The 26,933-nt window shown below is 39.5% G+C and overlaps 3 protein-coding genes across 11 annotated transcripts in view; all 3 read right to left on the bottom strand.

Annotated features, from left to right (window-relative positions):
• Positions 1-1,885: 1,885 nt before the first annotated feature.
• timm10 (translocase of inner mitochondrial membrane 10) lies at positions 1,886-6,377 on the bottom strand. The gene is made up of 2 exons (XM_005803015.3): positions 6,141-6,377; positions 1,886-3,509 (listed from the first exon to the last, which is right to left on the bottom strand). The coding sequence occupies exons 1-2, from the start codon at positions 6,209-6,211 to the stop codon at positions 3,314-3,316; spliced, it is 267 nt and encodes an 88-aa protein (XP_005803072.1). The 5' UTR covers positions 6,212-6,377; the 3' UTR covers positions 1,886-3,313.
• Positions 6,378-6,556: 179 nt separating this feature from the next.
• Positions 6,557-16,896, bottom strand: btbd18 (BTB domain containing 18). Its single transcript, XM_023334554.1, has 8 exons — positions 15,583-16,896; positions 13,981-14,047; positions 13,669-13,783; positions 12,610-13,568; positions 12,125-12,214; positions 10,955-11,438; positions 8,541-10,205; positions 6,557-6,996 (listed from the first exon to the last, which is right to left on the bottom strand). The coding sequence occupies exons 3-8, from the start codon at positions 13,769-13,771 to the stop codon at positions 6,806-6,808; spliced, it is 3,492 nt and encodes a 1,163-aa protein (XP_023190322.1). The 5' UTR covers positions 13,772-13,783; positions 13,981-14,047; positions 15,583-16,896; the 3' UTR covers positions 6,557-6,805.
• A 108-nt stretch (positions 16,897-17,004) lies between these two features.
• Positions 17,005-26,933, bottom strand: part of LOC102237360 (catenin delta-1-like) — a 32,834-nt gene continuing 22,905 nt past the window's right edge. For 6 of the 9 annotated variants that reach the window (XM_014470250.2, XM_023334560.1, XM_023334555.1 and 3 more), the window contains 10 exons: positions 26,766-26,783; positions 26,391-26,456; positions 26,145-26,272; positions 24,977-25,127; positions 24,665-24,860; positions 23,661-23,857; positions 23,065-23,112; positions 20,937-21,019; positions 20,163-20,217; positions 17,005-18,913 (listed from right to left, as the gene is read on the bottom strand). In XM_014470250.2, the coding sequence (XP_014325736.1) occupies positions 18,855-18,913; positions 20,163-20,217; positions 20,937-21,019; positions 23,065-23,112; positions 23,661-23,857; positions 24,665-24,860; positions 24,977-25,127; positions 26,145-26,272; positions 26,391-26,456; positions 26,766-26,783 (1,001 nt within the window). In that variant the 3' untranslated portion in view covers positions 17,005-18,854. Of the gene's footprint in view, positions 18,914-20,122; positions 20,218-20,936; positions 21,020-23,064; positions 23,113-23,660; positions 23,858-24,664; positions 24,861-24,976; positions 25,128-26,144; positions 26,273-26,390; positions 26,457-26,765; positions 26,784-26,933 lie in introns of all 9 variants that reach the window. The other 3 variants (XM_023334558.1, XM_023334559.1, XM_023334556.1) reach the window with 3 other exon arrangements.

Here is a 26,933-nt window from a genome sequence, read left to right as displayed (position 1 = left end):
TCCTCACCGCTGTTAAGTCGCAGTTTGCCTTAAAGGTACAGACACACTCATACTGAGGAAGCCCTGCCTACTCTCACTGCAACACACCGAAGAACTTTTGTTTACCTCCCAGAAGCTGAATCCTTCCCATTTACAGAGCGACGCATGTTGGGACAGACAACTGGTACATGTCAAAAAATTAGAAGATGATCAAAAAAAAATCATTTCCAATCTGAAAAGAACTTGTGTATCACGTAGATTGATTACACAGAGTAAAATCTGATTATGTTTGTTTGTGTCGTAATGCCTAAAAGATCATTAAAAAATCTACGTGAAATGCTTTTTAATATTTGGTTGAGGCTCCTTTTGCATCAGTGCAGGGCTGGAGATGCCTGACCGGTAGTGCTAATCAGGTGTTAAGGAAGCCCAGTTTGCTTTATTTGACTTTCAGCTGAGGCTAAGGTCCTGCAGTTGTTTGTACTTTTCGCAGGCTGCAAGTCCTGATGGAAAATGAAATCAGCATCTCCACAAAACTTGTCAAAGTCCCTTCACTGAAAAAAATGCTGTCTTCGGTCTTGATAAAAAAGAAACAATGTGGACCAGCAGGTGACACAAGTTATCACAGGCTAAAAAAGACTTCCCTGGACATCAAGCAACTTGGATTCTGTGCCTATTCGCTCTTCTTCCAGACTCTGGGGCCTTGATTTCAAAAATGAATTGCAAAAATGGCTTTCCTCTGAAAAGAACTGGACTGAATCCAGCTGCGGCCCACACCTCGTCAATCTCGATCTCTTGAACAGGTTTTGAGTCACAATCCATTCAATGCTGTTTCTTATGCACCTTTTTATGCCTTTTCTATGTTTTTCTTCCACTAAGTTTTTCAAATAATACCGCCCTGTGTGAACTGTCTGCTTCCTGAGCAGTGACCTTCGGCAGCTTGCCCTCATTGGGGAGGACGTCAATGACTGCCCACTGGACAGCTGTAAATAAACAACCTTCTGCATAAATTAGAACTGATGGGTCAGGAATGTGGGTCCAAACTGAGAGGACGAGTGGGCTACAAAAATAATGTACATTTTTAAAAATTTAAGTCAGACTGCTTTTTCATATTATTAAAATAAGTTTTTGGTTTGTGAAGGTTAAAGACATTATATATATATATATATATATATATATATATATATATATATATATATATATATATATATATATATATATATATATACAGTATATATATATATATATATATATATATATATATATATATATATATATATATATATATATATATATATATATATATATACTGTATATATGTATAGAGAGAAAGAGAAAAAATCTATAAATCCCTGTAGATACAAAAATATAAAATCTTCTAGATTTTTGGAATCAGTAGTTTTTATTTTTTTTGTGTAGAAAATTTGCTTAATTTATAGTCAGGAAGAAGAAGTTGATACAGTCTCTCGTTCATTTGCTGTATTTAGCCCACTTTAATGAATGAGTGTACACAAGACAAAAAGTCGTGGTGTTTGTGTTTACTATGAAAATAAAATGAAAATGTTATTTTCATAGTAAACACAAATCGACTGAAAATGACTGACAATTTGCAATGAGCTAGTTTTTCATTCTTTTACCATTCTTGTATTGTGATGCCAAAACATAACTTCCCTCAATTAAAATTTCATTTCCATTGCTCCTATGTGACATCTTAACTACGAGAGGAAAGCGAATTAAGTTTTTATTTGCTGCAAGATATAATAATCAAACACAAATAAAAACTTGGAATATAGCCCTATTCTTGTGATGAAAAAATATTTTCAACCACTTTTCTTATTGAAATACTGACAAATGACGTTTTTAATCTTCACTGATTGAGACGCATCAAGCATGGGACAGATTCAGTTGCTCAGAAGATAAACACAGTACACTGTTTTTATTGAGCGTGATTAACAACAGACCATCAGTGTGGTTTGCACATTAACAAATTTTAACTGGCAAATCACTGTGGTCCAATTTGGGCCAAACAAAGTCAACACAAGCACAACAAAGAGCAAAGTCCATTTTATCTGGAAGAACCATACAGCAAAAGCTGGACATAAAAATAAAATGGCGAGTACATGTTGCATAGTGTCTTGGTTAACAACACAGCCACTGTTTTCTAAATTAGTTGTACACTCAGTATAGCTTTAACTATACAGATCCTGCAGGCAGAGCCGACATTAGAGTATTTGGGGCCCTGAGCAGATCACACCCACCAAACAAAATCCTCATATCTCTTTTAGTCTGCCTCAGTTTGATAGTGTGATGATTTCCTGCTAAGATAAATTGATCCTATCACAGAATGAGTTCCTTGAGCCTAGAATTAATCATTTTCCATTAACTACTAAAGAAATAGCAGTAAAAACATTTTGTAGGCAGGTTTAGTTCACAGACTTATTTATTCTTTCGTCATATCTGGTGTGTGGTTAATACAGTTTAAAGTCAGGACATAGGGGCCCGAGAGCTTTTAAGAAATTACAAAAAAAATTAAATTATTTGTAGGTAAATGTAAATTTAAAAAAACCATCCAGCTCAAATGTAAGCAAAACAAATAATTAAGTTAGTGACATTAAATCATGACTGTTAAACAACCATCATTTGTTAGTTCTTTAAATCACATCTTACCTTTCATTTAATATTTCTTTCAATTTAATATTCAGAAATTTGGGAACCAAATACAAAAGTAAGCTCATTCTTAATGATAATATTTCCAAATCTGAAATTTTGAGATTTATATACACAAGCCCTGTTGGGGCCCCCTGCTGGTCTGGAGGCTCTAGGCAGCAGCTAAAGTTACTTATATCTTGGACCGGCTATGTCTGCGACCTTATGCAACCTTATGAGTTTACATATTTATTTGAAACACAGAAAAAAAATGTGAACAGCTGACCGAGTTCATTTCATAATCAGTAACAGCTCAGTAGCTTGAATGGTTCTGGACCAGAGACAGCTGGAAATTAGCCATAAATCTGAGCGTAAAATCTAAGCATGTGTCCTTCTTCCCAGGATACCTGCAGGTCTCTGCAGGTGAGATCTTCAGGCAAATCTGAAGAAGAATCAAAATCCAGAAAGGCTTGTGGAGAACCACTTCCCTCCATTACTTCTTCACTGCTGCCGTTTGCGTCATCCTCTGATGCAAAAGAGGAGGAATCTCATCTTTATGGACCCTCAAAACCTTTAACTTAACATTTCTGATTTACCCTCCCTCTTATTAAGACATGAGTCTGTTAGATCCCACACATCCCAGCCCAAACTCTTGTATTTCTCTACACAGATCCTGTTTTTTTCAAAGTCTCTATCCGCTCCCCACCGCCGCTTTCCTCATCATCTCCTCATCCTGCACGGAGAGCTCTGTGAGTTTACGTCCCAGTCTCTCGTGAAGGTCCAGGTATTTGGCCACGCAGCGGTCCAGGCACACCGACTCGCCCTTCGTCAGCTCTGCTTCCTTGTAGTGTGGCGGGACGCACTTCCTGTGGCAGGCGTTTGTCATCCTGAGAGCAGAAAAAGTCACATTGTTGATTTAATACAGACAAAAAGTCAGTCATCCAAAAAAACAGGGAAAAAAACAGAGTGAAGTTACTTCATTTATGATCAAAACCTGTTGTTTGGTAAACCTCAACAGCACCACCTGCTGGGTTTTAATTTTAATTCATTAAATGTATTCATTTGTTCAAACAGCAGGACAATGAATTTCGATGAAATTTCACAAAACGTTATGGCAGACGAGTATGATGGCCGATGAATGACTTGGATCAAAAAGTGCAATTTCAAATTAGAAACATAACATTTCACAAAACAACTTTTCCAGATACTTTGCTTTAAACATTCACTAATAAATCAAAACCTTTGTAAGAAGTGCTGCACATGGTGGAAACAGGACGATGCACTGAGAAACTCAAAAAGGATCATAAAACGAAGACAGGAAGAAAAAAAAATAACGTTGAAAACTATCAGCAATGTGAGAAGTATTATTTCAAAGAACCCAACAACTGAAAACAAGCAGCATGAGTCAACCAGAGACGACTGAATGAGAGGAATGAATCCACGCAGCCCTGTTGTGAATCAATTTAGCTGAAATAAAATACAAACCAACATGACTCAGACAACTTCCGGAATGATTTCCCTTTTTTCATATTGGCCTGATTTTCACACATTCATTCAATTTGAAGAGTTTCTGTTCTCATTACACACCTGATGTCAGCGGGATCATTTCCACTGTGCTGTCCTGCTTCAGACTGAGCACATTACAGGAGATCTGGAATCATGAGTGGGTCCAGATAAAATGTTGTAGATCAAGGCACAAGTTTGGTACATGTTTTGAAAACATTTTTCACTCTACAACCTTGCACCATATTGGGAATATGGCATCAATCAACACAGAAAGTCACTCTATACTTACTGAGCTGCACTTCCAGTGTTGGATGGCAGAATGACTTGATGCAACTCTTTCTTCATTGACATGTTGCATTAATTACAGACTGTGTGCACTATTGCCCTGACAGTTTGTTCATTTAGGCGATAAATACTTGGGTTTCCATCACTGAGTCACATCAAAAGCGTCTGAAATAAAACTTCTCAATTGCATTGTTTTTGTACGCGTGGAAGAACCAATGCTGTTACATCCATTCCTCCCTCAGAGCGATCATCTTGTGTTTTGTTTTTTTAGCATCGATAATATCTTCAAGATAATCCATGTTCATCATGCAAACAGCCTTTAATCTAGAGTTAAATCTGCCTCCAGTCAGTTTTAATTTAACCTCCCGTTTGGATGTGGATTAGCTCTAGATTTGTCTCAAGAAATCTGCTGATTTGACTTCAGATTAGGACACATTGAAGGGATGAATCAGAACTAGGGTTTAGGCCCAGTACGTGAACCTGGCCCAGTATATTTTATCGATCAGATCCAGTCCTCTCCTTTGTGTTTTTGGATCCTACAGTCTCAGCTGGAACACTCCCATCTCATCACTCCAGTGCTTCCAGGAGGGCTTGAATTGTTTTTAGCAAACATCACATTCTCACAGTACCATCTTCTGAAATGAGATCAGTAATTAAAATAAATCTCATTTACTTTCCAACACCTAGAGCTGCTCAGGAAACATTTACCAGGCAAACATTTGCAACCAAAATTATCAGTTAAATAAGGAAGACATCTAAACATTCTCTTCATGTGAGACTTGAATCTTTAAATGGATTTTTACGACCACAAGCACGTGTTGTGTTGAATTGTGTCGTGCATCAACACAAAGGACATGATTTCCATTTTGTGTGCACCTGTGTTCAGCCTCTTTCCTCTGTTACACTGAGGAAAAATATTCCCACGGCATTTATTCTTCTTTTACCGCATAACAATTTGACCCTCCAGAAATGACAACTTAAACTGGCGTGGCTTTGTACAGGAGTATAACACGTATAAAATAATTTGTTTTCTGTTGATTTTATTGAAATAAAATAAAATAATTTAACACATTATTGTTTTTATATTTTATTTTCTTATAGAAAACTCACCTTTAGACCAGAGCAGGATTTCAAAAAGAATGCAACACTGATCATTTATGCTCTGCCTATAAATCGTGACCCTATGATCGAGTGGTGAGAAGAAAAGTCATAAAATGTCCCTGCTGAAGTTCATTGCAAGCCGTGTGGTTGTCCTTCTGGAAGAAGAGTTTAGGTCAGACGAACCAAAACTGAACTTCTGAATGCTACATGCAAAAAACTCAAAATGCATATCACCCTGAACACACCATTCTCACTGAAACATGGTGTTGGCAGCACCATGCTGCGGGGATTCTTTTTAGTCACGACTGGGAAATTGTACAGAATTAATGGGATGAAGATGATGATGAATGGACCCTTAGCATACAGGCGGAGCTACAGTGGGATGGATCAAATTATCTGCTAATTGCATTAAGTGTAACGTGACAAATGAACATACTGTAGTTATGGGTTTCACATTAGAAGACACAAAATGTACGACTTTAGAAGTTGTAGGCTAAAAACAGTCCTTCTGATCAGAAAATATTCTAGATCAACCTAAAACACTTGAGTGATCGACATTCACCTTATTCATTTGTGTGTGTGTGCAAAACTCGGCAACGATTTTGGTTTGTTAGCAGCGGATTTACCGGTTGTACATGTCAGCCATCATCTCCACCTCCAGCTCCGCCGCCAGCTGCTGCGCCTTCATGGGGTCCATGTCTCCCGTCTCCGTGCTGCTCAGCCCCGGTTTCTAACCGCAACCCACGCCGCTCCTCTGACCCTCTGCTGCGGACACAAATCCCAGCCGCCGCTTCTCCTGTAACCTTCAAAATCTGCAGCTAAAACACGTGTGGAGCGTTTCCTCTGTGACTTCCGCTGGCAAGACGACGTCCAAACGAGGGCTTCCAAAACAGTGCGCCCCCTAGAGGCGTTTCTCTAGACGCCGAGGAAGTGGAGGCCAAAGCCAAACATGAAAAGACAACGTTTTAATAAACATAACATTATATTTTACACATAAGAATGTTTTCAACTTAATAGCTTCTAATTTTTTTTTTCACAGAAATCATTCAAATTTATTTGAAAAATATAAACAACAGTGAGAACTTTCCTCCTGCTTGTTAATACAGAAATGTAAACATCCTCCACTCCAACGGTACATTTTTAACTAAATCTGGTGGAAAACTAAATTCTGATTGAATAAAAATAAGCATCTTCCAGATAGAAACGAATGAACTCCAAAAATTATATAAAAATATGTAACTATTAAAAATGCTGAACAAACATGGTAAAAAAAAACAAACATAACAAAGCATTATTCTTCTTCATCTCCTATGACATCTATTTCGATAACATCCTCGTCCTCCTCCTCTTCATCTGGAATGACGACCACCCTTTCTTCTAACTCTCTGGTTGAAAATTTGTCAGGAGAGTAAAGTATGACGTCCACCTCTTCGTCCTCCTCTTTCTCATTGCAGCCGGACAAAGTGCTGCCGCCATCCGCACCTGGTGACACAAATAGTGCTAGGTATTTTCTAGTGGCTTTCTTTTCTGCGACGTCACTCTTCACATGCAACAGAAATTAGGTAAATCAGAGCAAACCTAGATGAGTTTTTGTTTCTATATGGAAAGCTACACTGCTTCCCATCTGTCCATTGTTAAGATTAGTTATGTGACATTCAGGGCACTTGACATCCGTTTGGGAGACCGCGCTTTGTCACACCGATATTTTTCACCTTTTCACAAATGTTCAACAACAGCGTATGTGTTAAAACCTGATAAGCTCTGTGGATGGAAGGAGCGTCTGAAAACAATTTTCCAGTTGACTGAGCTTCCTGAACAGATAAAGAGCCTCTTTATCATTTCTAATGCTTTCTTTTAAGTTTCCTTCCTAGATTTACCTCTGAAAAAATGTTGTTTGCACTAAAAATAAGTAATAAAAGTATACGTGATTTGTGCTGATATCAGTGTCGGCAAATACTGCATTATCAGTATCCTAAGTGAACTTGTTGTATCTGAACACCCGTAACATTTAATCTACGTCATATTGATTGCACCCCCTGCAAGTAAAAGCTTCAATGTATATTATTACAATTTTAGGTGACAGACCAACATAAACTGGTGCGTAATTGTGAAATAGAAGCAAACATTTTCTACAATTAAAATGCTTTAAAGTGTGGCGCCCCTTTATCCAGCCCCATTCACACCGACAACACTAAATAAAATCCAGTAGAAGCAATTTTCTTCACTAGTAACCAAATCGGTAAATTGAGTCCACTGATGTGACTCAATTTGTGATTTATTTACTATGTATAAATACCGTTGCTACCTGAAGGCCTCAGAGGATTAATCACAAGCACTAATGAAGCTGCAGAGCAATGAAAACCAAGGGACCCAAAAAAATGGGACGAGATTGTCGCGACTCTAAACATCGAAACCGGCAGGGAGCATCAGTCAGAGAACAAGAAGTCAAAAAGAAGACTGTTGGAAACCTGCTAGCAGCTGCCAAAGGCTGGAGACTAATGAGGTTCCTTCCAGCAGCACGACAGCCAACGTTAGGACTAGACTTTTTAGATCAAAGCTTATTGGTGTGTTAGAATGGCCTAGTCAAAGTCCAGCTGAGAATCTGTGGAAAGACTCTCCGGCTGATCTGACTGAGTTTCAGTTGTTTTGCAAAGAACAGGAAACACCTCAGACCCTAATAAAGATGGCAGAGACAGACCTGAAAAAAGGCGACTACCAATGTACACCACGTTTTTCAGATCATCGCTTCGAAAATAAAACGAAAACCCCGAATCATTTATCACTAAACATATACAGGTATGTGTTGCTTTATGTTCCTGTATCACATACAATTTACGTTGGAGTTTGTGGTTGCGACACGAGGAAATGCTGAGAAGTTCAAGAGGTGCAAGACCTTTTCAGCTTCTTAAATAATTACATTTCAGTCTTTTGGTGGCAACACACAGACTGGGATGCACTGACAGTCAGTGAGGTTTTAAAAGCAAAATCAAATCAAAAACACTGATGAAAATCAAACCTCTTCATACCTTCATCAAGATTTGTAGCAGACTGTTTCTCCTCTTCTAGAACGTCGCAGGAACAGGCCGGTTTGTCCTCCTCGCCTGAACCGCAGCTCTTCCTGGCCTCTGAGTTGATCATCACATCCTGAAGGCTCGTTTTACACGCAGCTGCCGACGTGTTGGGAAGCTGGTTGTGATTTTCATCAACTGTAGCATCAAAAAGCGCCTGGCTGTGAGTCTCTGAGGTGCCACTCTTGTCTATTTGTGCCTGCTTTTCTGATTCTCCAACATCCGCAGGTTTGTTTCTGCCTTGGACTTCAGTCCCTTTCCTTGTTTTGGAGTGTTTGCGTTTAATCAGTTTTTGGAACTCCTTCAGAGTTACCATCCACGACTGCTTCTGCGGTCCACCACTTTTCATGTTATCAGTTTTGTTTATTCCAGAGCTCTCATCACTAGTGGTCTTCTTCAGCTGCTTTGCCTCTCCCTCGCCTGCGCTGCTCATCAGCTTTCCAAACTTTATGTCTTCCATTGGCGATTCCTTCTCCAATATTTCCTCGCCGGCCTCAACGTGACCCTTGTTCTCTACGATGGCGCCGGCATCTTCTGGAAAATTCTCAAGTTTTACTTTAGGCGGTCTCCCACGTCTCCTCTTGGTCACGGCTGGATCTTGTTTGTGCACCACGACGGGCCGGCGGATCATCGGGATTAAAACGCAGCACTTATCTGAGACGGCGTTGCTCGTGTCGCGCTCAGACTGCTTAACGAAGCCCCTGGTTTTGATCCGCGGCTGTTTGGTACAGAGCGTTCCGGGTTCTCTGGATTTCCCGTTGCCGGTGGCTGTTGATGCTGACGGGGGTTTGTTTAAGGAGCTGATGCCGATTTCTCTCTGCTTCATCAGAACGTTGTTACACGACAAACTCACAGAACAAACTGTTGTTGCTGCATTTACGACTTCTGGGTCCAGGGATGAAACTTTAGCCAACTCTCTCCAAGAATCCGGTCGCCGCCTTCTTTTCCTCTTGGGCGGTGCCGTGTCTTCTGCAGCATCGTGTTTGTTTTTCTTCCTCTTCATGGCGTCAGTTTTTCTTTCTCGTTTGGGTTTTATTTCTCTCTGTCCCACACCCTTCGCAGGGCCTCCCGGTCCTTCGTTTTTCAGCGTGAGCTTCCTGAAGCTTTGCGACTGCTGTGTGTTGCTGTCCGCTTCCAGCAGCTCAGTTTTACCCGCTGTGATGGCGTTGAGTGGAAATGTCAGCATGCAGGCGTTCTTTGTGAGCCAGGGCAGACTTTGAACATCTTTTTCCATCCGGCCCGAGACGCTGGGGTCGGGCTGTTGGTGACCTGCCGAGGGCACTAATGGGGAAAGACATTGTGGCAGCCTCAAGTCCTCCATAGTTGGCAGGGAAAACGCATCGGCTGACTGCGAGTCGCTTTCATGCGAGAGAGACAAAAACTCGATGCTTTGGTCTTCCTGGCAGAATGGCTGCTGCAGTATCAAGTCGTGAAGTTTCTGCCCGTTGGAGAAACACGAAACGGGATACGGGGAGCTCTCTCCTCCGGTCCAGCTCAGCCCGTCCATTGGTACAAAGGATCTGAACTCTGAGTGATGTGGTTGGTCTGTCTGCAGAGCAGTGTGTGCAGCTGAGGGGTTTGTGTAGCCTGATTGGTTCTGAGCTCCAAAACAGTAATGGAGCCCTAGACAACCAGATCATCGAGGGTCAAAGATCAACAGGAGAGAGACAGAGAGGACAGTCCGTTAAGTACAGGTTTCGGTTTGAAAATAAAAATCCTTCCCGGATCATTTTTAGACATCAAATGATCTGATTAGGGATGCAACTAATGATTATTTTGGCAATCAAGTATTCTGATTATTAAATCGATTAATCGGATAAAACGACTGGCTCATACAGCAGATTTGTCATTAAACCATTGAAGACTTTTAATGTAATATTAAAAATAGATTAAATGATGCAACTAAACACATAATCCAACTCCTTTTTTAAATAAGAAAAGTGTATTACCTACAATTTAATAACAGCACTTGAACATTTGTAGCAAAGGATGCACATGCAGCTAGAAATATCATTGTGACATCAACATGTGAAAAACTCAACCCTTTCTGCTCAACTTAACATCCATAGAGTAGGGCTGGGACATTGATTTTATTTGACTTTTTTTGCAGAATTTGAACCAGGTGACGCTAAAACTGCCACTTGAGGAGTTCTGGGTAGAACATTTCTATATATTTTTTACAGTTTTGACTTAATTACTGCTCTGAGTATCTGTTCTTTCAGCAAATTGACTTTTTATAGTCTGTACACTCCAATTAACAATAAATCAATTACCAAATTAGTGAACGATTACTTAAATAATCGATTAATCACAATTAATCACTTCAGCTCTGGTTTGGTCACATTAATAAAGCAGCGTTAAACAATACCCACCTGTGTCTGTGTCTGAGTGGCTCCCCTGCCTCCCCAGGTCTTGGCAGAAAACACACTCCTCTGTGCAGACGTCAGAGAGCGGCGCAGTCGCTCCACTCTCTGCACCAGGGACCTGGCAATAGGTCGGCACGTCGTCGTGGTTCACATGCGTCTTCCTGCAGCTCCTGCCCAGGTCCGGCAGCATGCTCATGCTCATTATGATGTTTTCCAACAGCTTGTCTATCTTCTCATCAGATTCCTCCGTGGGACCCTGAAGAGGCGTGCGACCCTCGGACTCCAGTTCGCTGCTGCGGCTCAGAGAGAGCCAGCCGCTGGAGCGCGCCTCCGAGTCCGAGCTGGTGTTGGCGTGTTTAGGAGGCTGGGGGGAGGAAGTTAAGACAAGCTGGACCTTCAGGGCTTCTGGCTTCTGGACCGGATGGACAGAGTGAGCAGGGGAGTTGACAACTTTAGGAGCAAATTGAGGGGTTTTTTGATTGGAGCAACTCTATGGAAACAGACACGAGTCGGATTTTAGAAACACGTTTTTCTTTTTTTTGGTTGTTTTTTTCTTACGTTTAAATCTAATAATTTTCAATGTGAATCTGCACTGGGGGGAAACTACTGCTCTGTATTAACTATAAGGAATATTTTGAAGGATTTACTTTTATTTAGTCTTTTTTATACAGGTTGGCCCTGTTAAGACCCACAAACTCTAATGTGTCCTGTTTTATCTGCCATATGCTACCAAAATCCGTCATACTGTCAGTCGAACACGGTGGCGGTAGAGTGATGAACTATTACGCTACTTTTCGCAGTAGATGGAATTATGAATTCTGCTCCCTACCAGGAAACCCTGAAACAGAGAAATCTCAGGCCAGTAATTCATCATCTTACATTCAGGAACACCTGGGTTTCAGACCAGAACAATTACCTGAAGCAGACCAGACGGTCCAACTATGAATGGATAAAAATTTTTTTTTTTTAAAACTCAAAACAGGTTTTGGAGCAGCATAGTCAAAACTCTGAACTTGAACTGATGGGAATGCTGCTGGATGAACGACCTTTAACATCCTGTTCATGTTGGAAAACCTTCCCAACTAGACTGAATGCAAAAAAAACCCTCAAGAGTTTGTCAAAATTCATCCATTGTGGCATAAAACAGATTAAATTCTGAACATGCTGTGTATCTACCTGATTCGGGTTGGTAGGAACCGATGCCGTCTCATCTGCATCTTCCACGATCTCCCACTCTTCTCCTTTAGTCCTCCTCCTCAGTTTCATCTGAGCCAAAGATTATTGAAATAATGTAATAAAACCACAGATCTGTTCCTCCTATTTGAGTTCCTGTGGGTTCATTGCTTTGAGCGTTACAATTTACAGCCATGAAACAAACACATCAAATAAAGTTCTGATAACGTTTGTCTTCTGTCTCTATTTTACCAAGTTACCTTCTGCATTTTCCGCTATATATTTTTGTAAAGTGGGAAGAGGATTCACCAGCATACAGAGACATACAGGAAGTATTACTCCAGGATGCAAAACATCCATTAAAAGTGGCTTTAATTTGTAGATTTTGATATACTTTGAAATTTTTCCAGATTATGAGACATTTTTGATTATAGTTTCCCTTGATTATCGTTCAGTGTCATCATGTGAGTGCAGTGTGCAGGTCTTACCTTGACAGAAATCTGTGCAGAGTCCATCATCTGCTCTACCTCTTTCATCCTGTCCAGATTCTTTCCACTTCTTCTAAAATTTGAGTTGCTCTTCTCCTTTTCTTCTCCCCGTATCGTTTCCCTGCAGACTCCTCTTGGCTGAGCACAACTCCCTCCATCCACAGTCAAGTTTCCATCTTCCTGTCCTGACCTCTCTCGCTCCACCAACTGTTTGGAAATGTTCTTTTCATGAGATGTTGGTGAAGCGACATCGTCGTTGGCGACCGGTAGCACCGTCCCTCTGTACCTGGATGAAGCTGAGAAGGATGAGGAGTGTGTTAAACAGTCAGAGGACTGTCCAGCTGTAGACTCTGGCTCGCTGTGGACGGTTAGGTAAGAAGTGAGCGAAAACTTGGAGAGGTTTTGAGGTAGCAGTGAGGCAGACGAGTTTGATACAGAAAATGCTGTTTCTATAGTTGGAGGCGGAGTTTGATCAGAAAGAGGACCAGGACTGGCCACAGACATCAGAGTATTGTTTACAGTCTGTGTCCCAACAGTTAAAAAGCTTTTCCTTTGAACAAGAGAATCATTCTCCGTCTTTCCACTTATATCAGACTCAACCTGTGCATCCTGCATTTCCATCCCTTTGCGCGGCTCTGTGCCTTCTCCCGTGTGAAACCTCCGCCCTCGTTCCAGCAGCTCTACGCCTTTCCTCTCCCCATCTCTGCATCCCAACACGAGGTCAGAGATTCCAAACTTGTGGGCAGCAGCCAAAACGTCGTTCTGCTCCTTGCTGCTTTTAACTTCCAGCCGCCCGGAGTACAGGAGTCCAACGAGCTTCAGTAAGGTGTGGGCCGTCACCTCCTGCAGGTGGAGCAGACGCTTCTGCCCCAATGGAGGGGAGGGAGAGTCCGACAGCCTCTCGCTCAGGTAAGGACTGAGGGCGGCGAGGACACAGCTGTGGGTTGGGATGGCGATACCTTGGTGGAGGCAAGTTGGAGAGTTACTGACAGGGATTTCTTGAGTTTTTGGGATACAGTGTCATGATTTTCCTGATGTAGCTTTTAGTAGCGGCCTCACCCTCAGTTTGCAGCAGGGTATCACAGAACTGGGCACGGTTTTGCTGCGTCTGCAGCTGTTCAAGAAGCTGCATTTCATAGCCGGGCCACCAGAACCTCTGCATGTTCACAAGATCCTGGGAGCAAAAAGCACCAATAAAGAGGAGCAGTTCAAAAAAACATATTTCAGATCAACAAACTACTTTTAATGTTAGACTAAGACGACCAGAGTCAACATAAAATGCAATAATGTTTATCTTTAAGGCAAAAAGCTCTACATCAAAGCTAGCCCTGTGAGGAAACACAACTGTCTCTTGGTTACATCATTAATTACCTGTGATTAATCACATTTTTTGGGGCTACATTCAATGAGTCACACCAAGGGCTGGTTACTGCCGGATCTGTGGAACAAATAAATATGATTATCAAACTTATATACATGAAATCAGATCAAATAGAAACAATAGAAACTTAAACCCAACCTGTCTGACAACATGAGGTCGGCGAAAAGTAGGGCTGGACGATGTGGCTGAAAACTTATCATGATAGAAGCATATGATATCAGTCGATATCAGTAATTGTCTATATCATTAATTATTAATTAGATTTTGTTTTAAATATCTGAAATACTGGCGCGACCTTTCCTGTTTTATCTACAGTTTTTATTCCACGCCTTTAGATTTATTTTTAACCTGAAACTGCTGCTGTTACTTGACAGGTTATTGCTATGTAGCCCAAGAACAGGGGGGAGGAGTTAGTTGATTCCACTCACCTGGCCTGGCTCACAGTGAGAGGTCCAACGGTTAAAGCTTTTCCTCTGCCTACATCTCCCAGAATGCTGTGCGGTTCTGGATTGGAGTTCAGTGAATATTCTGAATATTGAATACTCGATCAGATGTATCATGTGTCGGTATTGATCACGTGTTCATTGCGGTATGTTGTATTGATTTATTGTCCAGCCCTAGGCGAAAGGCTCTTCAAACGCAAAAATATGTCTTGGTCTACAAAGTTATTGACATCCATCAGTCTGAAAGGGTTTACAAAGCAATTTCTATGGCTTCTGGACTAGAGGGAACCACGGTGATGATGGTACAGAAGCAGCCGCCCAACCAAAGTTACTCCAAAAGGGTTTTAACAGCTCATTCAGGAGAAACAAAGCACTGCAGTCTACATTTGTCATGGTTAACCCAGCAGTAATGTAGAGGTTTGGATCCATGAGAACGTTTCAAGGCCTAAATCACTGCTGAGCAGAGAGAGTACAATGGTCCATCTCACATCTGTACCGTTATGACCTGAGCATCAAACACGGTGATGGCAGTGTGATGGCCTGGGGTTGCTTTGCTGCTTATGGATAACTTACAATTTCAGAACAAACAAAATATAATTTTAAATAATTTATAAATACTAATTTAAATTGGATTATATCATAGACATCACATATTCTGTAAGACACACGGTGTAGGATGGACATAGTTTTGAAAATAATCCAGTTCCAGTGAAATTTAGCGGAAACCCCCTTGGTGCTACATCAGATGCTAACTTCAGCAAAATCCAGTTGTTAGGGACGGGTCTAAATGTTGTAGTCTAATTTGGAAATCTATAATACTCTTTTTTTTTTTTAACCAGACTGAACATTTCTGATTCATCTTAAAAGCTTTCGATTTCTTAAGGGTCTGAAAGCAGAACACGTGTAGTAAGGTCCGTCTTTTTCCATGTTGGAGTTAAGGTCTACGACCTTCACTGATAAAAAAAATAAAAAAAAAACGTTAAGGCTGACTGTTAGCTCTTGTAATTAGGCAGATCAAGAAATCTAAAACAGGAAGCACAAAAACTTTTTCTAACGACTAGCCCGGCTGAATAAACCCTGAACTTGTTGATGTTAGCTATATTACATTGCTAAAATTTGCTAGCTGCGGGTTAGCTTAAAAATACTCACCTTTACTTTTTCTACAGCGCGTTCAAGCATTTGTCTAACGAGCCACTAATCTTTTCACATGAAACTTACGTTAAACTGAACATTAAAAAGAATCGATCAATGTTCAGCAGTTCTCTCTCTCACTCGCTGTTTGCTGTTTAATCTAGAGAGGAGTCACCGCTTTTGCGCGGCGCAATGCCATCTTGTGGCCGCTCTGCCAAACTACAGGAGGGAAAAAACGAGGAAACCTGTTCTGTTAAGACGTAATAGAAATTTTGTCAATTTATGTTAGTAGTTCTTTGGAGCTAAAATTTTTTTACTTGTTACAAGTATTTAAAAATTAATATTACTGCATATGACACAATATATCAAATAACAACATGCATAATGTAGCAATTATGAAGATCTGCCTCAGTACAGTATTTTATTTAATATTTCAAGTATCATGAACGCAAATCCAGCCCCATGTCAATATTTGACCAATTGGACAAAGCTTCCCTGCTGCCAATTTTCACCCTCTTACTTTAATTGACTGAGATGCTCAAGTTAACAAAGACCGGCAGGCACCTTGACAGAAAGAAAGTCGGGATATAATCAGCAGTCACTGTAATGTTCAGAAATAATTTTAGGATCACGTTTTCCTCACATCATACAGTTTTAATTATGACTTTTCCATATTTTCAGTTTACAGAACTTTGTGTGCCTGAATGACTCACACAGGTCAGAGTTGAGCTTGATGAAAAAAACTCGTTCCTCTGACAATAGGCAGGCACTCTACTGACCAAGAGTTGGGGGGGAAAAAAGCAGCCAGAGTCCACAGGGAAACTTTATAAAAACCTGAAGAACTGCTAATCAAAATAAATTTTAAAGAAAGTACATTACTCTGATCTATGACATAAAGCTGAACAGAAAGTAGTAACCATGAACAACTCAAATGCTTTTAAGAGACATTTGTTGACGTGCGCTGCAGAAGGGAGCAGGTTAGCGAAAAAGAGCTGCTGGTGAAAATTTAGGTTTGTGGTTGTTGATTTTGAACTAAATCCCCACTTAAATTTAAACTTACACTTTGGTTATAGCTTTATTTTACATAAGTGAGTAATTAAAGATGAATTCTTATTTACAATTACAATGCATCTGAAGACGTTTCTGAAGAACCACAACGATCACCTGAACTACTTCTAAACAGGATATACTGATTATGCCTCTGCCAGCAGCTCTGTTTAAATACTTCATTTAAAAAAGCTCACCTTGTCTTGGTGGGTCACAAATAATGGAGGAGGAGCAGTAATCTATCAGTACGCGATTCCCCCTCATCGGATTTATGTTGTACAACATATCACTAGTTAATTTATCCACATAAAAAGGACATTTGATTTCTTATACTTGCACATTATTCCCGTTTCATTACAAAAAACAAAATCACAACGATAAACAAGACAGAAATCTAGCTTTCTTTTTTATTAAAAACATTATTGCTAGTTACATAACTCAATCATAAATGAGAATGTGCAACTTTTAAGAGCCAAGGCAAAGAGATTAAGGTGTAATCCACAATCAGAATGTTCTGCGTAGGAAGTTTGATTTAATCCAGCTATGTTGGTTTGCATTTAATTAAGACGTAAACTCAGTTCTTTTTCAATCAAAACATAAAAACTGATTGCATATGCATTCACCCAGCACACCCGAAACAATGAACTCCCAAATCAATATAAAAAGAAAATACATAAAACCATTAAAATTAACAAATATTCTCTTGAATATATATAGTTTAGATGTGCTTTTATTCTTTTCACCATTTTAACTAGTAGCAAATTGTGTTCTACGCCTCCTTACAGATTTTCTGACATGATCCTTTGCTGTTCTCCAACTTTATTAAATGTATGGTCGAAGGCAAGTTGTCCGTTTAGGGAAAAAGAGAATCATTTTTCACCTGGAATGGAAAAGTAAAAAAAAAAACAAAGCAAAAAAAAAAACAACCAACTAAACAAAACAACCCAAATACATTTTCCCCCCTATAGTGCTTCTTTTAACAATCCAGACAATATCTACATCTCACTCGGCACTAACAAATGTGGGCTAAAACTCACAACATGGATTTGCCTTGGAAATAGTGTTCTGAAGCAGTAAGTTAAACAGAAATCGAGAATTTTATGCCATACAAAGAGGAGATTTTAAACATTAGCTCACTTATTCTTCCAGAACAGGCTTTAAACCCCCCCGCTGTATTCCCAACATATAAGCTGCAGCGATAGGAGAAAGTGAAAAACGTTTGTCTTTTCAGGCTATGTTGGATACATCCAATATGTGAGGCACTCCAGTTAGCTCACTGTTAGCAACAGTTCTCTTGCACATTCATAAAGACCAGCAGATCCAGTTTGACGGATGCTTTGGCATCTCCCAAGACTTTACAGGATTATTAAACTATTTGGAAGAAGGATCACTTTAAATACAGACTCTTCTGTCTGTTCCAACAAGCCAGAGGAAAAATATTCTCATTTATTCCTCTGTACTGACACATATGTATTACAGACAGTTGCACTGATTTATATTTATGGATATTCACCAAAGTCAGAGGCCCCAAAGAGATCAGCGATGCAAACTTTGAAACACAGGCGGCACGTCAAATAAAGCAAAAGACATTTTTTAGTGCAGCTACTGAAAGAAGAAAAAGATTTTGAACTCTGCCTCAACATTTTGGCACAGATAGGAAGCATGTATACAAGTAGCAGTTCAGAGCAAAGCAAGTAGAGGATCAACCACTACAGCAACAAGAGGCAGAAGCTTTAAACAGATCTGATAAGACAGAAACAATTATTTTCAGAGAATTTTGTAGCGTATAGCCAGCAAAAGTCAGGGAAGAAAAAAAAAAAAAAAACACATTCCCTTGATTTTGTCAAAATAGTGTCATCATCATGAATATAAAACTTCCCCACAAAGTGTTCCAGTCTGATCATTTCCATTAAAAAGTGTCAAATCAGGCCTTTTAGTGTCTTCCTGGTAGGTTGTACTGTAGTGCTGTTCACAGAGATGTAGAATCATAAGCCACAAACTCAAACTTAGTGGTTATTGAATCACGGAGAACAGAGTGGTTATAGAGTCACGATCCGTTGTCCACAGGCAGCGCTTTAGATCCACATCACTTCCTGTAGTTTCATTCATTCGTCCGCTGCAATAGAGGAATGTAACAGAGAGAGAAGAAGAAGAAGAAGAAGAGAAGCTGCGACATAAAGGAGTGAGTGTACATGTTGGAGTTAAATCCTGGCGGTAGTGTAGTGGTCGCCCCCGTTGTCAGTTCAGCAGGGGCAGTAAGTTGGAGGAGGCTGTCGTCTTGCGATGCACACAATCAGTTCTTCTGAAAAACAACAGCAAATCAGAGTGTTGGGAGCTGACTGTGTGAAGCGAGTGATAAAAGGTGCTCATGCTTCAAATTCAAACTCAGAAAAATAATAACACAAGATTCACAAGAAGTAGCTGTGGGAAGCAATGTCATCACATCTTAAGACAAAAACTGTGTGAGAAAAAAAAAAAAGCAAAACATCAAGATAAGAAAAATAACAGTTTCCACCAGCAGAGGGGGCAAAACCAGGGTTTAAATACAGTACAATGAGAGCTCAATGAAAACAATGGGTACTTTTGCAGTGCCTTGCAAAAGTCCTGGAATATTTTACATGTTACAGCCACAAACCTCAAGGTGTTTATTTTGAGATTTTATGCAGCAGACAACACAAATTAGTACATAAATGCTTAAGTGGAAATAAAAAGAAAGGGACGTTTGTTTCTCAGCTGTTTTATCACTAATAAAAATCAAAAAAGGGTGCCAGACATTTGCATTTAGCAACCTTTTAACTCTACAACCCCTAAAATAAAACCCAGCCACACACTACTTCCAGAAGTTTTCTTAACCCTGCACAAAAATAATCATCCCAATGCTTGATGGTGCCAACACTTTTATTATTAGTAGTTTTTCAAGCATTGAGGTTTTTTTAAATCACAGGAGGGACTTTCATCAGTTCAAACATATACTGATGAAAGTTCTAAACTAAATCTGGTTCATAAACCTTACGTCAACTTTGAAACCCAGCGGTAAAATAATTATAAAAAAGACAGAATTATTAATCAATTGAATATATCTCAATTCCTGATAAAAGAAAAAGTTTTCCATTTATATTTAGGTAAAAGTAAAAAGCCATTTATTTCCCAGGAAATCCTATTTTTATCTTTGGTTACTGAAGGAAAACTTTTCCAGATTTGGCAAAAGCTAAAATTAATTTCCAATTTTTTTTCCAGACCTTGCCAGGTAGATTTTCTTACTTCTGCTGTTGATCTGTAGTTGAGTCATGTTTTTTCCTCCATCTATACATTATGAATTTAATTCATTTTCCTATCATGTGTTGATCTATCAAATCAAAGTCCCAGTGAAATACATAGATGTTTCTGACTGTAACATGACAAAATGTCAATATCCAGGGGTATAAAAAATTTTTTTGCAAGGTATTTTTACACACTTCTACAATATTAGGCCATGCGGTGAGTTGAGCAGGGAAGCTGGTGGGACACATACCATGCGCTGACATGCAGTGTGACAGTGGATGTAGCCTAACCATCGTAAGAATCCAACAGAGGCAATGAAGCCTGCCTCTCCCCATACATCCCTCCCTGAGAGAAGAGACAAAATATAAAGAGATAGGGAGTGTGATAGATTATGAAAAGACAGAAAGAGAAGCCCAGAGGTGGGACAACACAAAGAGAACGGTGAACAAAGCAAAACAATGAGTTGAGAGTGACACAAAAAGTTCAGAGGATGTAGTTAAAGGGAAACAAAGGATGAGATAAAAAAAAATGAAAATGTTAGTGCGATGTTAGTTCATGTTTCAGGGAGACGCATGGGAGATAACGTTCAAGATAGAGATCGAGCACTTTGCTCTGATAGGACGTGCTACAACATGCCATCTGTGGGTGTGAGAACGTTCACACAACAACATTCCCGGAGCTCGCATTCAGTGTGTGTTTGCGCATGATCTAATCACATCCATGAATTTCCAACCTTTTAAACGAGAAAAGCAACGACATGTATTTTTCCCAGCTTTATGAGAACTCTGCCTGAACAGATACAACGTCAGTGGAAATATTTCACAGAGGTGCTGAAGCAGCTGAAGAAGCGCTGTGACTGGGCTTTTATTGACCAACAGTCCTAAACCCCAATTTACAAATAAATCCAGATGAAAATTCGTTTCTTAATAACTGGGGTTAGGAAAGAAGGTGTTGGAGGTGTTTTCCAGAGGTTTTCTTTTTCAGCGATAAGGTAGCTATAATTCTGACCGAGGGTGCAGTCATGCAACGTTGTGGAAGTGGGTTCCCATGGGATCAGAATCTACCTGTACTGAATCTTGGTCAGCAGCATCGAGTGTTTTATCCAGCGTGTTCTTTCTGCCTCTCTGGTCCAGTGTGGAGTAGGCGTCTGTAGGGGGAAGCAGATGTCTTTAAGATTCTGTGGCACACAGACATCTATGATACAAGCCAGGAAAATCTTCCTGTTTTCTATGTGCATGAAACCCAGGAGGAGCGAGGCTGTGCAGCTGAAAATAGCTATGCATTTGTTCTGTACCGATTAAAAAATATACTTTTACCGTTTTCATTCAGTTAGGACTACTAACAATTATACTATAAACTAAATTCTACAATAAAAATGGATTGCTTTAGAGATTTTAAAAAAAATGTTTTCAAATTCAGAGATTTACACAAGTTTCCTCAGTATCTGGCAGAAACCTTTTCGAATTGCGTGACATGACTGAGGTGTTTTCTGTATCCCAACACACGGATTACGCAACAGTTTGCTGGAATTTTGGCCCATTTTCCCTGACAGAACCGATGTAACCGGGTCAGGTTTGTGGAACTCGCTCTCTCTCTCACACACACACACACACACACACACACACACACACACACACACACACACACACACACACACACACACACACACACACACACTTCATCTGTTCCCAAATGGAACGGGACTGCAAAAACACAAAATCTTACCAAGTATATTTTTGTCTAGTTTCTGTACAAATATCTTAATAATAAAAAAAAAGACAAAAACATCCAGATTTTCAAAACATTAAATCTTCACAAGCCAAAATTTTGATTCATTGCAAAAAATCGATTAATCTAAAAATCGATTAATTTTTATGTTGCTGTTAGAGTAAAAGCCCTTAAGGTTACCTCAATCCTGAGGACTGACTCCATCTTCAGAGATTTCCAAATTTATTAAAGGAATTTCAACATTAGTTTATTTAAACTATTGAATTGGAGTAAAAAAATCTTGATCTAAACTCTTTTCATTCTGGCATTTGGGAAATGGAAATAATTTTTGAAATTCTCACTGACCAAAAACAGGAAAAATGTACGTTAGGTTAATTTAATGTTTTTTGTAAATACAGTGCATGTACGGTATGTAATATGGTTTTAATTGAATATGACCAACTTCAATCTACATAAAATCAGTTTGCAGGATCTTTGTATTATTGCAAAGAAAAACCTCTTTTTTCTACTGAGTAGTAATGAGTAAAGTGTGTCTTTCATGCAATTAAAAGCAATAAGAGTGAGCTCTGTTTGGAAAACCAGGAAGAAATTCTCCCTGGAGAGAAACTAGAGGACATTTAGAGCTGGGTCCATTCAAAAATAACAAAATCAACCTGGCTTGTTTTTTGTTTAAAAAAAAAAAAAAAAAAAAGCTAGGTTTTCAGGACCTCATTGCCATAAAATGAGTTACTTAATTTGCTATGTTAACTAAATATTTGTGTTGCCGTCTATAATCTTGAGTACAGTAGCTGCTAAAACATCCCCCAGTACTTGTTACATCTCAGAGGTTTTATTCAGATACCATGAGCTCATTCTAATTGCTGTCTTCAGCAAGTAAGATACTTTGTATTATTGCAAAGAAATAGATTTTCCGCCACAAGACAAAAAAAAAAACATTAGCCTTAGAGTAGAAACAAATAGGACAGTACAGTAGGATGGGTGTTTAATATTTTAGCCTTTCTGTTAATTTCAAACCTTACACTAAATTAGAATGCCATCTCCCGGTCGTTTCTTGCCTCGATTGAGCTCATGTTTAGATTTTGAAAAACATTTCCTAAAGACTTTCTATTTCTATTGTGTTTGGGCTTTAGACAAGTCTGCTCCACTTTCTGAGTGGCAAAGACTAAAAATCTTTAGAACAGACGTAATGTTAAAAAACACCACCCTGCTCAGGAATGTAATGAAGTAACAGGCAACACAAATTATACTTGCAAACTACAGTATATCTGATGAGTATAAATTAGTAGAAGTACAGCTGTTCTAAATTCTAATCATTCAACTCTTATTCACCATCTTCTCACACATTCACTGATTATCTATATGAAAGCATTTCCTCATTCATGGGTTTCCACTATGTTCCATAACTAGAATGTCTCTTCTACGCTGTTATGAGCTGTAGATGTATGTAATGTTTTCTGCACTTGCCTGGTCCAAACTCATTCAATGGAATCATTTCTTCATCTCTTTTCCCACCTGTATGAAAGCAAAACATTAAAATTGAGTGAACAGCTTTATTTTCTAAATGTCAGGTCGACCTAAGGTTTACAGTCACAGAGAAACAGCCCATTACTTGATTTATTTATGAGCAGTAACAGCATGCATAATATTTAATTAATAAACTGGCATTCAAGATTGACTCTGTTAATATAGTTTTCAGACTATGAAGGTTGTCTTCAGTATGTTTCCAGACGCTGCTTTGTAAATCTGTACTGGGTAAATTCAGATTCTCTTCATTTCTCAAGGCTACAAGGTTTCCGAAGCTTCTGAACTTCTTGGATTCTTTGGCTTACAAGACCAGCAAATGTCTTCAAAGCCTTGAACTAGCTATTTTTTATACAAAAACTGCAACACTTAATTCAAAACCAAACAACGAGAAAAATAAATCATGTTGGTTGAATCCTTAGAAGTATAAATAGAAACGCAGGCAGCTGCAAAAAACAATAAGCCGGTGTGTGAGGTGTTTGTGTTTTTAATGTGTACATATAGTGAAACCGTGAAGGAAATCTTGATATTTTCCCAACCTTTATCAATGAGAGGCAAAGTGCTGTCGTCATGTCTTCCATTGAGCCTATTGTCATCGGATTTGGGGGGATTTAAGTTGACCATAAAGTCGGTCTTTCTCCAGCCGTCCTTCTCCAGGGTCCGACGGAGCTCTTTGTGGGCCCACACACTCTGCAGCACCAGCCCGGCTCCACGCACCTCCCGGTCTGAGCGGTTACTGTTTCCCAAAGTTCAAAGAGGAAAAAAATGCTGGATGTTAAAAAAAGAGAAAAAGCAAGCAAGCAACCACAGAAGCACAATAAAATCTGATCTATATTAAATCAGGCCTTCTTCAGGATTCACCAACTCAAATTTAACACTTAAATGGTAAATGGACTGAACTTAAATAGCGTTTTTCCAATCATTTTGACCACTCAAAGCACTTTACACTAGGCTCACATTCACCCTTTTGCACACACATTAATACACCGATACACACATCGGTAGGCAAGATGACTACTCTACCCTCAGAACCACAGCTGCTTCAAGACTTAAGACCTTTTTAAGGTTACGAATGGAATTTAAGATCCTAAATTGCGACAAATGTACAAAAGAAGAATCACAAATAAATAAATTGCGTGGATTGCCGACAGAAGTTTCCCAATGGCTAAAAAAAAATTTGCATTTACCCATGATGGACATAATTGCCCTAACCTGCTTTTACTGTTGCAGGGTGTATTAGCAGCTAGTTCCCGATAGCAGCAACTCAAAACTGAGTTGTGTGTTACTCAAAACTCAGTACTCAAGTTTTGAGTAACAGCAAAGTCCTGTGATAAAAAAATTTAACTACATAAAATATTCGAAATTAAATAGTCCTGCCGCAACATAATGTAAGACCTGTAATAACATATCTAAGGCCAACCCCCTCCAAAAAATGAATTTAAGACATTTTATGGCCTTAATTTTAGATGCATTAATTTAAGACTTTTTAAGGATGCGCATTCACCCTGATTAAACAATTAATATGCATCCGATTCCACCACACCTGTCCTTGTTGGTGAGCACGAGTCTCTCAATTCCTTGCGAGGCCCTCAAGGTTTTTGCAGCCTCCACGTCGGATCCCAGCAGCTCATGGAGCGTGCTCAGTATGGACACCACCGTCTCTTCTGACAGCGCTTTCACTGGTTGATTCTGCCCACCACCAGGCAAGTCTCCCACCAGGTAGGGTACCGCGTATTTACCTGCCAACAGGCAGAGGTGAACAAAAGTTAAACACTCTTCAACACAAACACCAGCGCAGATCCAATCCATCCCTAGAAACTGTCTGTTTGGTTGGGAATGGCTTTTGATGCCTCACCAAGCAGTTTCTTGTTATGCGGATCTATCGCCAGGTTACGGATCGCTCCGGACATGGCACGGACGACTCGGTCATTGGTGTTGTCCAGCAGCTCGCTCACCACGACCAAGCCTTTCTCTTCACGCATCAACGCACGGATGTATCGTCCATGCTAAACAGACAGGAGCACAGAGGATTTTCAGTAAACTACTAGTTGTGCCTATTCTGAAAACTTACAAATTACAAATATATGAAATAAGCATCAGCAGTAAAGTGTTTTAGTAATGATGCTGACAAACAAAACATTGAGGTTTGGTCCAAAAAAAAAAAAAAAAAAGAAAAGAAAAGAAAGAAAAAAACATTTCCGATTAGAAGGAGAAGCAACTTATGCTTACTGGTACAACTAAATCCACAATAAGTTGTTTTTAACCACATTGCATTTGCAGACAATCACACACAAAAACACAGTTGTCACAGAGAAATGTTTTTGGTATAATTTTTCTTTCTCTAAACTTTTAATTAGATTTTTTTGTCATTTGTTCTGCAGCTTTCTGAAAGAACAAATGAACTTTCCTATACAAAGTTGTTAATTTTGCAGAGCATTGCTTGGATAAAATCAGTAAAGTGCACACCTGAAGAACAAAAACAAAAGTATCTACATCTGATTCAACAAAATAAATTTAGACTTTTAGAGTTTTTGATGACAAAGAGCCATGAATAAATTTGAATTCAGAAGCCTTTAATACCTGATTGATTCATGAGTCATATTTAAAAGGCTTATCAAACAAAACACATGGTCTAAACTAAAAAACAAGTGAAAAGCAACTAAAAAATGAAAAAAGAGACAACTTCCAAGCCTTAAAATAGTGATCAAAACCTTTTCCCAAAACTACAGGAATATCTAGCCACTTGGAAGCAAAATACATACAACTTATGAGGATGATTCATTGTAACACTGCCGCTGATAACAAGGGTAACACAAATTGTTACAGGTAATTACATTTCAAGGACAAAACGTTCTGAGTCAGTTGGTTCAAAAGCATCTTCACTGATCAACACCTGAAAGCTCAGGAGGAGAAGTGGGAAGACTGTGATGGTGGGAAATAAAGATAGAAATGCAGAAGCTTTTGCAGCCTCAGAGGGAGTTCTGGTGAAACAGAAAAGGATGATGGCTTAAGGAGGCTCTTACAGTCCATCTTCCAGCACAGAGGTTCTGAATGGCTCCAGCTGAGGCTTCCAGCACGATGGGGTTGTGGCTCTCCTTTAGCATCGATGTGTAGATGCGGACCACCTCTGGCTGGAACAGCAGCTCATAGCCTGCAGGATGGATGGACACAGGAAGGAGGGAGGAAGCATGTAACAGGAGGTGAGCAGAGAAAAATGTAGAGGAGATTTATGTGATGCAGTCAAACATCGCCTCAGAGTGTATGCTTACCTTTAGCAGGCGTGGCCCTCGGTGGGATACTTATTCTCTCTTCAGGTGCTTCCTCATCTTTCTTTCCTAGAAACAGCAGACCTTCAACATTACATTTCAAGAAATGAACAGAAACAAGTGTATGCTACATCTAAATAGGAGACATTTCTAGTGCAATTTCTACTGTTGTTGCATTTCTACTTATTTTGACATCTGCAAACACACTACCTAAAAAGAAAAGTTAAACTAAGATGCAAGTTCTTAACATAGGGTTAGGGTGCTGGACAACCACAATGAAGAGCAGGCATGCTTGTTAGTGTCAACAACCCAGACTTGATCAGACAAGATCACGCAGCGGAAGCTAAGTGTCGTTACACAGAGGTAAAGAAAGCTTACCTTTGGAAAACCACTCATCTGTAGCCGACCCAGATGGGGAAAAGAGGAACGGAGAAGAGAAAAAAATAAGAAAGAAAAGAGTGGCAGAAAAAAAAAACGAAGGAGAGAAAGCGTTAAAAGGGAAAGCAGCCATTACTCCGCCACCCAAATAACCTCCTTCCATCCTGA

This window comes from Xiphophorus maculatus, chromosome 5 (assembly GCF_002775205.1).
Source record: "Xiphophorus maculatus strain JP 163 A chromosome 5, X_maculatus-5.0-male, whole genome shotgun sequence".
NCBI classification, from domain to species: Eukaryota; Metazoa; Chordata; class Actinopteri; order Cyprinodontiformes; family Poeciliidae; genus Xiphophorus; species Xiphophorus maculatus.
Note: the sequence above shows the minus strand (reverse complement) of the source record. Positions and strands in the feature narration are given on the sequence as shown.

Bases quoted from the DNA above. Each gene is read 5' to 3' on its own strand.
- timm10 (XM_005803015.3), bottom strand. From the start codon at position 6,211: ATGGACCCCATGAAGGCGCAGCAGCTGGCGGCGGAGCTGGAGGTGGAG. The intron at 3,510-6,140 runs GTAAATCCGCTG...TTCTGCTCTCAG, and splicing joins ATGGCTGACATGTACAACCG to GATGACAAACGCCTGCCACA.
- btbd18 (XM_023334554.1), bottom strand. From the start codon at position 13,771: ATGCAGAGGTTCTGGTGGCCCGGCTATGAAATGCAGCTTCTTGAACAG. The intron at 11,439-12,124 runs GTAGATACACAG...CTGTTTCCATAG, and splicing joins TTCCTACCAACCCGAATCAG to AGTTGCTCCAATCAAAAAAC. The intron at 6,997-8,540 runs GTATGAAGAGGT...TTGTGTCACCAG, and splicing joins TGCTACAAATCTTGATGAAG to GTGCGGATGGCGGCAGCACT.